The sequence below is a fragment of the Linepithema humile genome, chromosome 7 (genome assembly GCF_040581485.1).
Source record: "Linepithema humile isolate Giens D197 chromosome 7, Lhum_UNIL_v1.0, whole genome shotgun sequence".
Classification (NCBI taxonomy): Eukaryota; Metazoa; Arthropoda; class Insecta; order Hymenoptera; family Formicidae; genus Linepithema; species Linepithema humile.
Window position 1 is genome coordinate 6,404,551 of NC_090134.1, and position 13,433 is coordinate 6,417,983.

Here is a 13,433-nt window from a genome sequence, read left to right on the forward strand (position 1 = left end):
GATTTATGCCTAAGTATATAAAAGAATGTGAAGTTATGTAAGAAAAGAGAAGAAATTTCGAAAGAAGTAGAAATAAATTATTATAATTGAGGAAACTATTTTACATATCAATTTTATGTAAAACGGCGATTTAAATTATTACATTAATTATTATTTTAATGAATAATTTATTTAGAATAATGTCTCTGGTAGACGAATTAATTTTTTATATAAAAATATTAATAACTTTTGCACTAACATTTCAGCGATGGCTCGTGATGCCTTTTAATATACAGGGTGTCTGTCATAAGGTGTCCCACCGAAAAGATACAAGTAGCTACCGCTACCGCTACCGCCGCTACGGTCAGCTCACTGCCCGATCGCGCGCTTATTAGCCAATCTTTTTTAATTAATTACTCAAAATTTTACGTGGTTGTTTGAAAAATTGTATAGGACTTTTTTGTTCAGAATAACGAATCTACTTGTATCTTTTCGGTTAAACACCTTATGACAGACACCCTGTATATATTAATTTGATATTATCATACGAGCCTAATCCTTATATCTTATAATGATTTTGAAATTATTTATTATTTATTTTTTATTAAAATTAAAAGGATGGAAAAAATTCAAAAAATTAATTTTTTAAAATGTTTTATTATAGTGTTATAAAGCATTAAAAACCATATCCAATCAGGTAAGGCGTTATTGTTTTTTTTTCTTTTTTTTCCAAATAAATTTTTTCTAATTTTTAAGTGATGTTACGAGGGTCTGAATCTTAGGCCGCTTAAGCAACCAATAAACAGTACAATTATCCATGCTAATTCTACTAGTACGCCGCTGTAAACTTCCAACTCGTATATGGAAAAACCTTTCTCTAACACTGCTCTCAGAGATATTGCGGGCAAAGTTGTCGGCATAGTATAGCTGATCCAGCGAACTACTTTTGGCGATCCTTCTAGCGGCCACATACCTGTCATTTATTACCATAAATTAATTAGAGTTTATATTATTCATTATATAATTAATTATATGAATAAGTTAGAGTAAAAATTAAATGAATATAAAGTAACAATTCTTTATTAAAAAGATCTTGTTACTATATTAAGTTTGATAAATGTAGGTATATACATATACACAAAGTGACTCATGTATATATTCATATATATTAAAATTAAAAATTAAAAAATTTAAAATAAAATAAAGTTAAAAATTAAAATAATATAGAATACTTCGTGTTCTCTAATATTTAATCAAATCATCCAAATATTTTGTAAATACTAAGATTTTTTAAAAATTAAGAAAGTTCTAGTTTTTTAATAGTAAGATTACTTGAAGATTGAGAATCAAATTTATCTTTTGTAAATGGATCTATGATTTTATTCCAGATCAAGACTTGACTTGGTTAAGAACACAAATTAATAAGTCGGAATTCCTGACATAAAAGTTGGATCGTAAAAAACTAAAAAAACTTTTAAAACTATGAATGGGACATTTACTTAATTCCATATGTAAGTGTGTGTGCGCATGTATAATAAATAGAAACCTTGACATATGTTGTAATTATAGCAAAACAGGTTTCAATATCATCTCGTAAGGATTACTGAATTCCTTATAATGTTTTATGGATAATAATCTGTATAATATATTTGTTAAATATTAATTTTTTCATAACCTTATTATTTATATAATAGTTGAGTGGTTTGATTAAAATGTGACATCTCTTATGCACACACACACACACACACACACACACGCGCGAAATGTCACATAAGATAAAAATTTTAAAGTTTGAGAAATAACTAATTAGATAATATTAAATCAATCAATTAAAAATTATATTATAGACTCTTCTATTATTCAATAATATATTATTAATAATTGAAAGACAATACATGTCAAAGCCGATGGTCGAAATGTATGTTAATAAATTTCTGTTAAGAAAAATTGAGCAATAAATCCCAGCTCCGGCTTTCATAGCTACTAATAATATATTAGACAATATTAAGTTAAAATAAAGTGTTATTTTTTAAATAAAGAAAAAAAAAAGACTTGCCGCCCAACAGTACAACCGGCATAAAACTTCCAGTTGCAATATAATTTGCTACAGTATGATTCGTGCACACGACAGAAATCAAGAAACCTGAAAATATATTAACATTAGTAATTAATTATAGGCAATTTCTTAATTGTTGTTACTAGCTTTTTTGAGATATTGTGTGAAATATTTACCCAACATTAGTCCGCTAAAACCACAAAGAAATACAAGGCAGATAACGTTGAATATTGATCCTTTACATTCTACATTCCATACAAAAAAACTAAAGCATATTGTTAAGGTGCCTTGAATAAATACAAGGATAATCTGAGTAAAAACGTGAGCCAGTAAGATTTCCGCAGTGGTAACTCCTATATCATATATTTATATTTATGTAATTATTATGCTGAGAAATACATGAAAAAGTAATAATAATAAAGCGAAATAATTTTAAGAACTGTTCGTCAAATTACCATGAACCAGACTCCGGTTCCACATACCCCCTGATTGATCTGTAATTATCAGGGCGGTGGAGAGTGTGATGGCCAAAAAAAAGACAATTCTGAAAAAGCATTAATGGTCTATAGCAAAAACAACTAAATATATTTTTTAGTCTAGATTACTTACATAAGTATCATGTTTGGTGTCATAAAGCGTTTATATGCATTTGTAGTGTCTTTCGCACCATAAATCGGATCCTCAAACTAAAATAAATCAAAATTTTATTTTCTGATTTTGTTTATCTTACGTAATAAATTATGACAAACATAATAAAATAATTTACTCGAATAGGCAAAGAGGCGAATTTTTGTGAAAATCCACAGATTTTCATGGTATCTTTAAAAAATTCGTCAAAACTATCATATAGCTTTCTTTGTAAATAAGACCCGATTACTACACCTGTAACAAATACCATTGGAAATTTAAATATTTATTACTCTGTTAATGTTGAACCATTAATTAAATTGCATGCTTAACCAAGACTTTTAAAATTTGAAATAGGGGTTTGGATCTTTTACTATTTTGAATTTTTTTATATAACTTTTAATATTTTATTTAAAATAATTTCTTTAAGAAATCAAAATTTCTTAAACTTGATATAAAATTTTTATATGATGTATATACATACTACTCATGTCGAGGCTAACTTTAATCTCACTCGCAAGAATATCGGCTTCCTCAGTATCAATAAAGTATTCTACTCGAGTCTGCATAGCTTCAGAAAAATTTTGGTTAAAGTGCATTATACCAACATGAGTTCCGTTGCGCACACCAATCATTGCATCGGAAAAGTCATTATAATATTTCTAAAAATGAAATATAAGTAATAATAACGTTTTCTTATTTAAAAAACGTATTAAAATAATATTTATGCCAATTTTACTAATATATATATTTATTACAATATTAATTTTTAAATTATCGTACCTTTTTTACGAGAGAATCGTCAAAACTGTGCAAAAATTTACAGCTAAGATTGGCAAAGTAACAGTTGAAATCCTTTTCGTTGTACCATACGTTACGAAAGTTACTGCCATAATTGCAATTGCCAGCTTCATCATTGACAATCGCAATCGTCAAATTTTTCGGATTGCCACCGATTGCGGCAAAAAATATACTGAATTGTATTATCGGAAAAATAATCATGAAAACTAACCCTCTAAAAAATATATCATATTATTAATTATTATTATAAAAAATTGTGCAAATTTTATTGTTGAAATATTAAAAAAAAATATTTTATATATGTAACAATTTAATATTATAATTAAAAATATATTAAAAATAGAAAAACTCAGAATAAGAACAATCGGAGTCTTTTTTAAATATATTTTTTACAAAAACGTTAGTAAAAATATTAGTGAATACTTACAAGTAATAACGTAAAAATTGAATTATATTTTTCGTCATTAAAGCGTTGAATTTTTTCCATCGTGAAACCTTATATTTTGCATTCGTTTTATAATCCGCTTCATCTTTAACAAGCTGATTTGTTTGTACAATAAAATGATATCGATTTGTATCATATCTTATAATAATATAATAATAAGAATAGCAAATCGTTGTATATTTACCTTTGTTCGTCTACATTTATCTTGACATAAAACATCGCTTTCAGTATTTTCTACTATGGATTTATAAGTCTCAGTAATACTCGTAACTGCCATATTTTCTTGTGTCCGACTCAATGTCAAGAAAGCCTCCTCCAAAGATGAGCATTGAAATTGGTCCAATAATTGATCTGGTGATGATTCCGTCAACAATCGACCACATCTTATCAAACCGATCTGCATGCGTAAAAAATACAGTTTTACTATCAAATTAAGATATGTATTATTGAGTAAAAAGAATAGTTTCTTCAAATGCATAAAATATTTTTTTTACAATTCTGCTATTAATAAAAATAATGGGATTTAATTAAAATGAGACTTACTTTATTGGCATCTTTAGCTTCCTCGATATAGTGCGTCGTGATTAATATCGTAATGCTCTCCTCTTGCGTGAGCCTTATCATGTAGTCCCAAATGCTGCAACCAAAATGTATATTCGAATACTTTCTTCCTATCTTTTCTGGTTTATTGCGTTTAAAGAAAAAGCAAAATCTACTTGCTTCTGCCTTAGAATTGGATCCAGCCCCACAGTGGGTTCGTCCAAAATTAAAAGTTCGGGCTTGTGGATCAAAGTGACAGCAAATGAAACTCTCCTTTGCTGGCCGCCACTCATATTTTTTACCAGACGATTTGCCGGGGGTAGCTGGAGCAATTTCGAGAGAAACCTCTGTCTTGTGTCTTAGAAAGAAAAAATTGCAGTTATCGCAAAATGATTTACATTACGCGAACACAACAGATGCAAAAACATGCAGATCGTTTAAAAAAAAAAAGATGCAAAATGCTACGCAATAATCTTGATATTTTTCCTAAGCGATTTTCATCTTACCAATCTCTTCGTTTTCGAGCCCATTGATTCTGCCGAAGTAGTAGAGGGCATCGCTCGTGGTAAACTCTTCGACCAAGGAGGTCTGTTGCGGCATGTAACCCACTCGGGGTCCGGGTATTCCGGAACCCTTGCTACCTGGATTTCCTCCTAGAACCCAAACCTCGCCGCTGTTGAGACGTCGAACTCCCACAATACATGACAACAACGTGGTTTTGCCGCATCCAGAGGGACCCAGCAATCCATATCTGTTTGATACATTAAAAAACCAGATGTAATAAGAAAATAAATATATAGAAAAAAAACGAATAAGAAAGTATTTTGCAAAATTATGATTACACAAGAAGCATTTATTACACAAGAAAACGTCTCTTTAGAGCGGTCCTTCGACAACACTATTCTACCGCTTCGTCCGTTTCTGACGTGCAGAGGCGCGTCTCCTACATAAACATAGTAGGAGATTATGTTGAAGAGATGTAAATTTACTATATTTCTAGAATAAATGTGTGTGGTAACACAACCAATGCAGCAATTGTTAATCAATCGAATGTTGTAGGAAAGTACGTGATTATAATTTACAGATCGTTTTTATCAAGTCAAAGGATAAAGCAATTAAATTGATATAAAAGTGTGTTGTATACAAATGTATCGTATTTGTCAAATAACTTTTAAAAATCGCAAGTACTAAGTTTATGAATCAATATAATCATCTTCATCATCTTTGATGATTGCAACACGCTTTTTTAATGTTAAACAGCATCTTTTTCAGAGCTTTTTTTGAAAAATTTAAATTAACAACTTTATTTGAAACAGAATTCAATCATGTTGATAAACGATAAATTTTTTACATTGCTTAATCATTGTTTAAACAATTATTTACATGGAGCCTTTAGATATTGTCATATTCAGGTCGGTGAACACCAGCTTGTCTGCTCCATAATATTTCACGGCGTTCCTTAGGACCACTGCTTCCTGCTGTATCATTTTGCGAAACGGCGAGGATTGTTCGTGCCACGACCAAACTGTAATAGAATTTTTATTGAAATTAATCTAAAAGCATCTTCGAACAATTAGTCATTGGAAATGTTACTGTAGAAAATTAAAAATATGTCAAAAAGACTCTGATATCCTTTTAGCAAAGATTAGTTTATCGCGCGCGCGGGTGAATTTTATTTTTACAACTATTATTTATTAACTATTAATTTAAGTAATATAAAACAGCAAATAGCAAATTAGAAAATATTACATATAGCAAATTAGAAAATATTTAAAAAATTTTAAAAAGTTTATTTGTTTGAATCAAATGACGAATCCAAAGAAATACGAAAACGTTTCCTTGAATTAACAATTATTATTGAAGAAACACTATCTTTATCATTTTGTATGTCAAAATTATTATTCTTTGCTATTTTAAGAATTATCAAATTTATTGGAAGTAAAAAAATTACTGTCAATGGAATTAACGGCGTCTAAAGTAAATTATATTCATTAGCAATAAAAAAATTATCTATATTGATAAGAATCATCAAGGTAATTAATTTTATTTGTAAGAAGCAGCAATAATGCACTTTGGTGTTAAAATTGCAAAAATTGCAAAAAATGGAATTGGTCATTTCGGCTTCTGAGCAGCTCAAATAAGAAATGATTTTATCTTGCACCACTCATGTGCGTCAAGATAAAATCTTGCATATTTCATCATCATTAAATTATTATTCACTCATAAATCTTAATGACCTAATACTACGACTTGCTACGACTTTTGTTTTGCACAGTCTTTTTTATGCAACGTTTTCACGAATAGTCTGCAAAAACCAAAGAGAGATATCGGAAATTAAACTCTGGATTAAAATAAAAATCCTAAAGAAAACAAAACATTTTTTTTTAATAGAAACCGAATGCATCTAATATCTCAAATTAGATCCTGGGACTAGGATAATAAAAATTCTTCGAAACCGAAACTTTCTTTTTCGAAAATAAATATCGAATGCACACATACTTGCCTAATACTTTAAATTACCTAATACCGCCATATCTGGATGAGAAAAACAAAATCTGCTCAGAGGCTCAGAGCAAAGATTTCAAAGGGTGACGACTATAAAGAAGAAAGTGAATTTTCGCTTTCTAGAGATATAACAAAACACTTTGTTCAGAAAATTTCGATGAGCCAAAAAATCGACGAACAAACACGAACCGCGATATCGCTCTAATAAAAATTTTTTTTTGGATTTTTACAGCCATTTCGTTACAAGAGCTTACCTCAATAGCTTGCTTAATCGCAAGATTCACTTATATTCCCCACACGTAGACAGATGTTATCTTGCCCAAAATTATTCTCTCCCAAAGCTTGAAAACTTGGATTGTCGATAGTGCAAGTGTCTCCGAGAAGGATTCGCTATTATATCTGAAATCAGCTGGCCTCCCGCTATAACCCATCGAAAAACGGGTAAAATCGTATAACCATAGTCATATATAATAGACCGGTTCCTGCTGCAACAGACAGCGTCAAAATTTGAAGGACATAGCATTCTGAGTATTTCTATCTTTTTCTTTCGCATAGTGGGAATAGATAGAGACAGTGTTGCGATATGGGACCGGTTGTATGCGCATGTGCGGCTCTGCGCATGTGCGGTGATGGAGATTCAGTGCCGTTATATGTGTGTGTTGACCGTATGGCGGGACGTTTTGACATGAGAAGGTTAGGTGACTACAAATAAGGTAAGATTTATTTATTTACAAGCATGGAATCTACGAAGCCAGCAGCTAAAAAACCAAGAAGTAGAAAATTTCAATCAATTTCAAAAAATTTAGAAATATTTTTAATGTAGCGGGGTAACGGTGCCTTGTTTAACTTGTATGAGACACTGTACTGATGCCGTATTGCCGCACATGCGCATACAACCGGTCCCATATCGCAACACTGGATAGAGATAAATGAAAAAAAAACAACTGATAGGTCAAGATCAGCGCTCGGAATTAGTTGAACATTTCGAGCCGATTCCCGAGACGACGCCTTCTGTTCCCCCACTACCGCCCGGCCGCTGGCAGCCGAGCCGCCGATAGCTCTGCCTCAGGAGTGTTTAAGCGTTTAAGCGTTTAATGTGTCAGTTTAAGAGGTTATACAGGGTGTCTGGCAATAATCGCCCCACCGGTCATATACAGGTAGAGGAGGTCAAATCGAGTAGAAAAGTCCTTTACCATTTTTTAATTTTCATAATAAGTACTGAGTAATTAACGAAAAAAGATCGGCGAATCCGCGCGAGTAAAGCGCGCGCGGTGAGAAGGACGTCCCACTGCTACGCGATCACTAGGACACAAGGATCTAGCGTTACGCGCCGCTCGTATGTTGCCATTGTCATTTGTAGAGCGCTCCTCCCAACGCTTCATCGCGCGCCTAGTGATCGCATAGCAGTGGGATGTCCTTCTCACCGCGCGCGCTTTACTCGCGCGGATTCGCCGATCTTTTTTCGTTAATTACTCAGTACTTATTATGAAAATTAAAAAATGGTAAAGGACTTTTCTACTCGATTTGACCTCCTCTACCTGTATATGACCGGTGGGGCGATTATTGCCAGACACCCTGTATAGTAAAAATCGAAGGTATATTAATTATTTTGTCTGTTATTTTCCCTAACATATTCAAATGAACAAAACCGAAGAAATAATTTAACTCACATAACCTAAACAATATTTCTTTTATCTAAATACATACAATTTTTATATTTCATTAGCAAATATTTGAAAATTGTTACCACTTTATAAATTTTATTATATAAATATTCACATTTGCAATGTTGAAACATATATTACAATTTCATTATTTAAGTTTGTATCATAATAAATTTGTGTATGATGCTTTTTATATTACCCTAGAATTGTACTTACATTTATGAATTTCAGTTACAATTTCTTGACAATTTTTGAGGTTTTCACAATTAAATATAAAAAATAAATTTCTTTATAGTATTTCTTTTGTAAATAATGCATATAAACAGTAAATATTATTTTAAAAATAATTTTTAAATATGTACTATTTTTTCTTTTATTTTACTACTTTACAAATGATGTTTTTTGTGTATATCCCCAAATTATATTTTATTTTCATTGATATTACAGTCTAAATACGAGTACAAAGCAATTTGTATTACAAATGCATCTGTTGCAGCGATATTTAACATTATAAACGTTAAATATCTAGCGCTATAATTTGCAATATATGTCATTTATAGCGCCTTTCTAATTTACTTTTCAATTTTTATTACGCAATTTCCAGTGCTATCAATATTTTACAAAATAAAAGTATTTTTTCGATAAAAACTCAAAACATTTCTATATTAAAGGAGCGAGAGAGAAAACACTAAAGCGTGCGAGAGAGACAGCTACTGTTTGACGATGAGATCTCATTGCCCCTCTTGCCGCTCGCCCCGCACAGCATTAGCCCCTCTTGCCGCTCATCCCTCTTTGTGCATGAGGTAACCTTCTCTCTATAGATTTTGTCACGCTGCCGTTTTTCGTACGACGCTTTTTTTCGGCCGTACACTAGCGGCGCGTGCATCCATTTTACAGCTTGCCTGGAACTACATAGCCACATCCATTTTCCGGAATGGTAAAGGCCGGAGCACAGACTTTTACATAAAGCATAACGCATAAGCATAAGGAAATTGATTGGTCTATATATAAGCATAAGCAAATGCATAAGGAAATGGACCAATCAATTTCCTTATGCTTATGCGTTATGCTTTATGCAAAAGTCTGTGCTCCGGCCAATATATATAGACCAATCAATTTCCTTATGCTTATGCGTTATGCTTTATGTAAAAGCTTGTGCTCTCGGCTTAAGAGTTATGGTTAGTTCATGTCCGTGTTACATCTATTTTCCGGGATGGTAAGCTGCACTAGTTCAGCTATAAAGAACAGACCTAAGGATCGTATCAGAATGAAATGGCAGGCAGTGTAATGAATAGATTAAGTTTGGCTGTTCAAAAATTTGAACAGGCGATCCAAACAATTTTTGGTCGAGGTTTTCCACCAGGTAATTAAAAATTAATATCTATAAGTCTACGCTGAATTGAATTTTAAAAGTTAGTGTGGACAATTTAAGTGAGTATTTAAATTTTGTGTTTCTTAACCTCAATTAAGGAATGTTTTATCAAGCATGATTTAAATTTTGAATGAATTTTTTTATTATATTAAGTTAAAAAATGCTTTTTAATTTTATTTTGCAGGACCACTATGTGTAATTGATTGCAACAATTTTCCGACGAGCGAACCGAAGCTGGTTGTTAATCATTTGGGTAGCCAAACTCTGAAAGAAATTTTCAACAATGCTATTTTATGGGCAGTTCCAACTAAACGGCGTACTATAGAAAAGAGACTGAAAAGAAGATTTGGAATAAAAGAATATGTATGGAAGCCACATGTTGCAAAAACTAATATATTAATGTGTCCTAATTGCAGTCACAATTATGAAGCTAACCGTCTATGTGGTAAGTTCTCTAAAATAACAATAATTGCATAAATTGTAGAAAAGATGAAAAAATAGTTTAAACTGTATGTAAATATAAAAATAACATAATCTAAAAGTCTTGCGTATAAGAATATAAAAAATTGTAAGCATATAAATTTTTTTCTATTTAGGACATTGTTATGAAAAAGTAAAACTTGAGACTAAAGAGATGCAAGATGCTATTCAAAAAGAATTAGGTTTAAGTCCAGTAGAAGAAAATGTAATTGTACTGTATGATGGAGAAAAAGATGATAAAAATGATGAATTTTGGAAGGTATTAAAAATTTGCTTTGCTTAATATATAATTTATAGTTTTGCATAAACATGGATTTAACTTATATCTCCTTTAATTCAGAATCAAAGAATAGTCGAGATGCCAAAGAAGAGACCTTCATGGTTTCACCAAAATTTACTTGAGCCAACAACGCAGGAACCATCTGATAAAAAAGATGTTAAACCTACTCATCTTGCATAAAACATGCTTAAAAATAGATTTCAACATCTTGCAGTCAAAAGCTGAGATATACCTGTCGAAAAGGTGAAGTATTCGACATTTTTGGAAATAAAAAATATTGGAATATTTTACTTTGTAGGTAGTATGTTTCAATGAATAATTAAATACAATATAAAAAAAAAAAATAAATGTGAAGAGTTTTATTACGTAAATATTCACAATTACTATTAATATTACTCATTTAATAGTACGTAGATTTTACATTCACTTTGCAACCGCGTTAGTTGATATAAAAATAAATACATCTTTATGCAACACACAGTACTGTCATTCTTTGTTTCATCGTTTTCTGTTGCATTATTAGCTTATAGTTTACACTATATCGTATATATATATTTCTATTTTAATATTTTGTCTCTCCAGTCACCTATTCGGTATAAAATTTTTCATAATTCTTGGAATCTTAAGCTAACAATATTAATGTGCGAGCTCGGAATCCTCTACAGAAGAAACTTCCTTAGTAAAATGACTTAAAACATGTTCATGAAACTCCGCAAACGGTATGGATTTTCCATAAACAATCCCACACAATGGACATGTATTAGTATCTGTATCCATATTATCATTAAGATTAGAATATTTATCTATAGAAATACTGGGTGTCATAAGACTAGTCTGAGTAGCTCCGTGTTCCTTGAAACTATCATCAGAGTCAAATTGTGTACCCGTTTGGCACATCTTTTTATTTGCATTCTCTCGACAATTACCACATACTGCTCCTAAAAAATATATATATTTTGAATAAATAAAAATAATTTTCTCTAAATTCTAACTGAATTTACAATGTTAAAATATGTTATAACGAAAGAAAAAAAGAAAATTATTAAATTAGGTTTATTTAATCAATAACAACGAAGTAGGTCTTGACATTAGAATAATCTAAATTACTTACCTTTTCTCATCTTTTTAAGATTCTGTAAGGCCCTTTTTAATCTGGTTTGTTGTCCAAGTAAGGCATCTTTAGTTTGCGACAATCGAATTTCATGCTGTTTTAGTTGTTCCAGTGAATCCATGTCAGAATCTTCTGGATACGTAAAACCAATGTTTTGTAAATTTAACTCTGCACTGTTATGTAACTCCACCATCTGCATGAGAATGACAGATTTAATGATAGATGAAAAATTTCAATGAGTTACAAATATTTTTATTCACTTACTTCTGCATATTGTTGTTCAAGATCAGACTTTTCCAACATAATACTATTTATCAATCGAAGGGATATTTCTTCCAAACTTTGTTCTCTCTCACCTAAATAATAAAAATTTTGTTATTAATCATCACAAGATTGTCATTTTAATTTTGTATTTATTTTATACGAACCATCTGTAGTTAATAAATTTTTCTTATTAATATCTTGTTTGTTCAGACTAGAGGCGTCACGAAAATTATACGTTATGATCTCAGATGGCTGTGTGATGGGATGCTGCTTAAGTGTATCTGAAATTTTTGTCAACTGACTACCTAAAGATTTATTAGTCTTTGTCAATCTTGTCAATCTATTCCACAACTGACGATTTTCCGCCGCTACCATAAAAATGTGATGGGATAGCTGAGATTTTTGTTTTGTAAGCTCTTCTACTTTTTCCTGTAAACAAAAGAATAATGTAAACATTATTTACGTTGTTGCACAATTTAAAAAATAAAAATCTCCAATTCAAGTTTCAATTTCACGCACTTGTAGTATTTGTAATGCTGACTTGTCGCCACTGTCCTCAACTTTGACAACAGCTGTGGAAAGATCCTTGCCACACTGGAGTCTAAGACATACGTTTTCTGCTTCGACCGCTGCCATTCGTATCTGCAATTGCTGACAACGCTCTTTCATAGTTTTGAAGGCAACCAGCAACGCGTAATACGATCCGACGATATCATTTTCCGGGTTCTCGACGTCGCTCATCGCTTGTGATTCAATTTTAACTTTATTAACGAGAGAGACACGCTTCGTGGCGCAGTCTTCGAGTAAAATAATATATATTTCGCACTGCGCCTTTCAAACTTCCGTTAATCTTTTTATCTTATCACACTGCGAGGTTAGGTAATCCTACATTTTGTTTGTTTAGTTTAAATAAACCTTTTCACGCTCATACGTGCATGCTAGCTTTCTCACAAGTCGTGACACTCGTATTTTTAAAAATCACTTTGTGTTAACATTAATGAAAATCACTCTGTTACAGCGAAATGACGTGGTGTCGGTGATTCCCCATTTTCCATTAGATTTATGAGCGTCGCAAAGCAGCACGCTTGTCATCTGATCATCAGCTGGTTGTTCCCCACCATTCCTCTCGCCGACTGTAAAAATACTATGCGTGTTCCGCATGATAACGTATTAGTTCAACGATAGGATGTAAACACGGACAGATAAAATAACGTGAGATTAATATTTGTCGAAGTGGATAGCGAACAATAAATCCGACTTGGAGAAACCGTACTTTACGGCAGATGGTAGAAGGTAAGTTACGGAAACG

The 13,433-nt window shown here is 31.5% G+C and overlaps 3 protein-coding genes across 6 annotated transcripts; 1 reads left to right on the forward strand and 2 right to left on the reverse strand.

Moving 5' to 3' along the window:
* Window positions 1-147: 147 nt before the first annotated feature.
* Window positions 148-8,494, reverse strand: LOC105667665 (ABC transporter G family member 23-like). Of its 4 annotated transcripts, XM_067359759.1 has the most exons (16): window positions 8,147-8,494; window positions 7,208-7,438; window positions 5,832-5,973; window positions 4,955-5,199; window positions 4,629-4,806; window positions 4,452-4,545; window positions 4,093-4,305; window positions 3,891-4,003; window positions 3,446-3,677; window positions 3,147-3,324; window positions 2,802-2,917; window positions 2,645-2,721; window positions 2,491-2,579; window positions 2,212-2,388; window positions 2,036-2,122; window positions 148-952 (listed from the first exon to the last, which is right to left on the reverse strand). In XM_067359759.1, the coding sequence occupies exons 3-16, from the start codon at window positions 5,933-5,935 to the stop codon at window positions 741-743; spliced, it is 2,115 nt and encodes a 704-aa protein (XP_067215860.1). In that variant the 5' UTR covers window positions 5,936-5,973; window positions 7,208-7,438; window positions 8,147-8,494; the 3' UTR covers window positions 148-740. The 4 variants fall into 4 exon arrangements, with proteins under 4 accessions (XP_067215860.1, XP_012215026.2, XP_012215027.2 ...); XM_012359603.2 differs by lacking the exon at window positions 8,147-8,494 and having other exon boundaries at window positions 7,208-7,501; XM_012359604.2 differs by lacking the exons at window positions 7,208-7,438; window positions 8,147-8,494 and adding an exon at window positions 5,309-5,391 and having other exon boundaries at window positions 5,832-5,959.
* Window positions 8,495-9,822: 1,328 nt separating this feature from the next.
* mRpL32 (mitochondrial ribosomal protein L32) lies at window positions 9,823-11,097 on the forward strand. The gene is made up of 4 exons (XM_012359595.2): window positions 9,823-9,980; window positions 10,174-10,434; window positions 10,586-10,728; window positions 10,810-11,097. The coding sequence occupies exons 1-4, from the start codon at window positions 9,890-9,892 to the stop codon at window positions 10,927-10,929; spliced, it is 615 nt and encodes a 204-aa protein (XP_012215018.1). The 5' UTR covers window positions 9,823-9,889; the 3' UTR covers window positions 10,930-11,097.
* spn-F (Protein spindle-F) lies at window positions 11,094-13,403 on the reverse strand. The gene is made up of 5 exons (XM_012359594.2): window positions 12,644-13,403; window positions 12,289-12,553; window positions 12,125-12,216; window positions 11,861-12,053; window positions 11,094-11,687 (listed from the first exon to the last, which is right to left on the reverse strand). Exons 1-5 carry the CDS (start codon window positions 12,863-12,865, stop codon window positions 11,386-11,388), a joined length of 1,074 nt encoding a protein of 357 aa, XP_012215017.1. The 5' UTR covers window positions 12,866-13,403; the 3' UTR covers window positions 11,094-11,385.
* Between the last annotated feature and the right edge of the window lie 30 nt (window positions 13,404-13,433).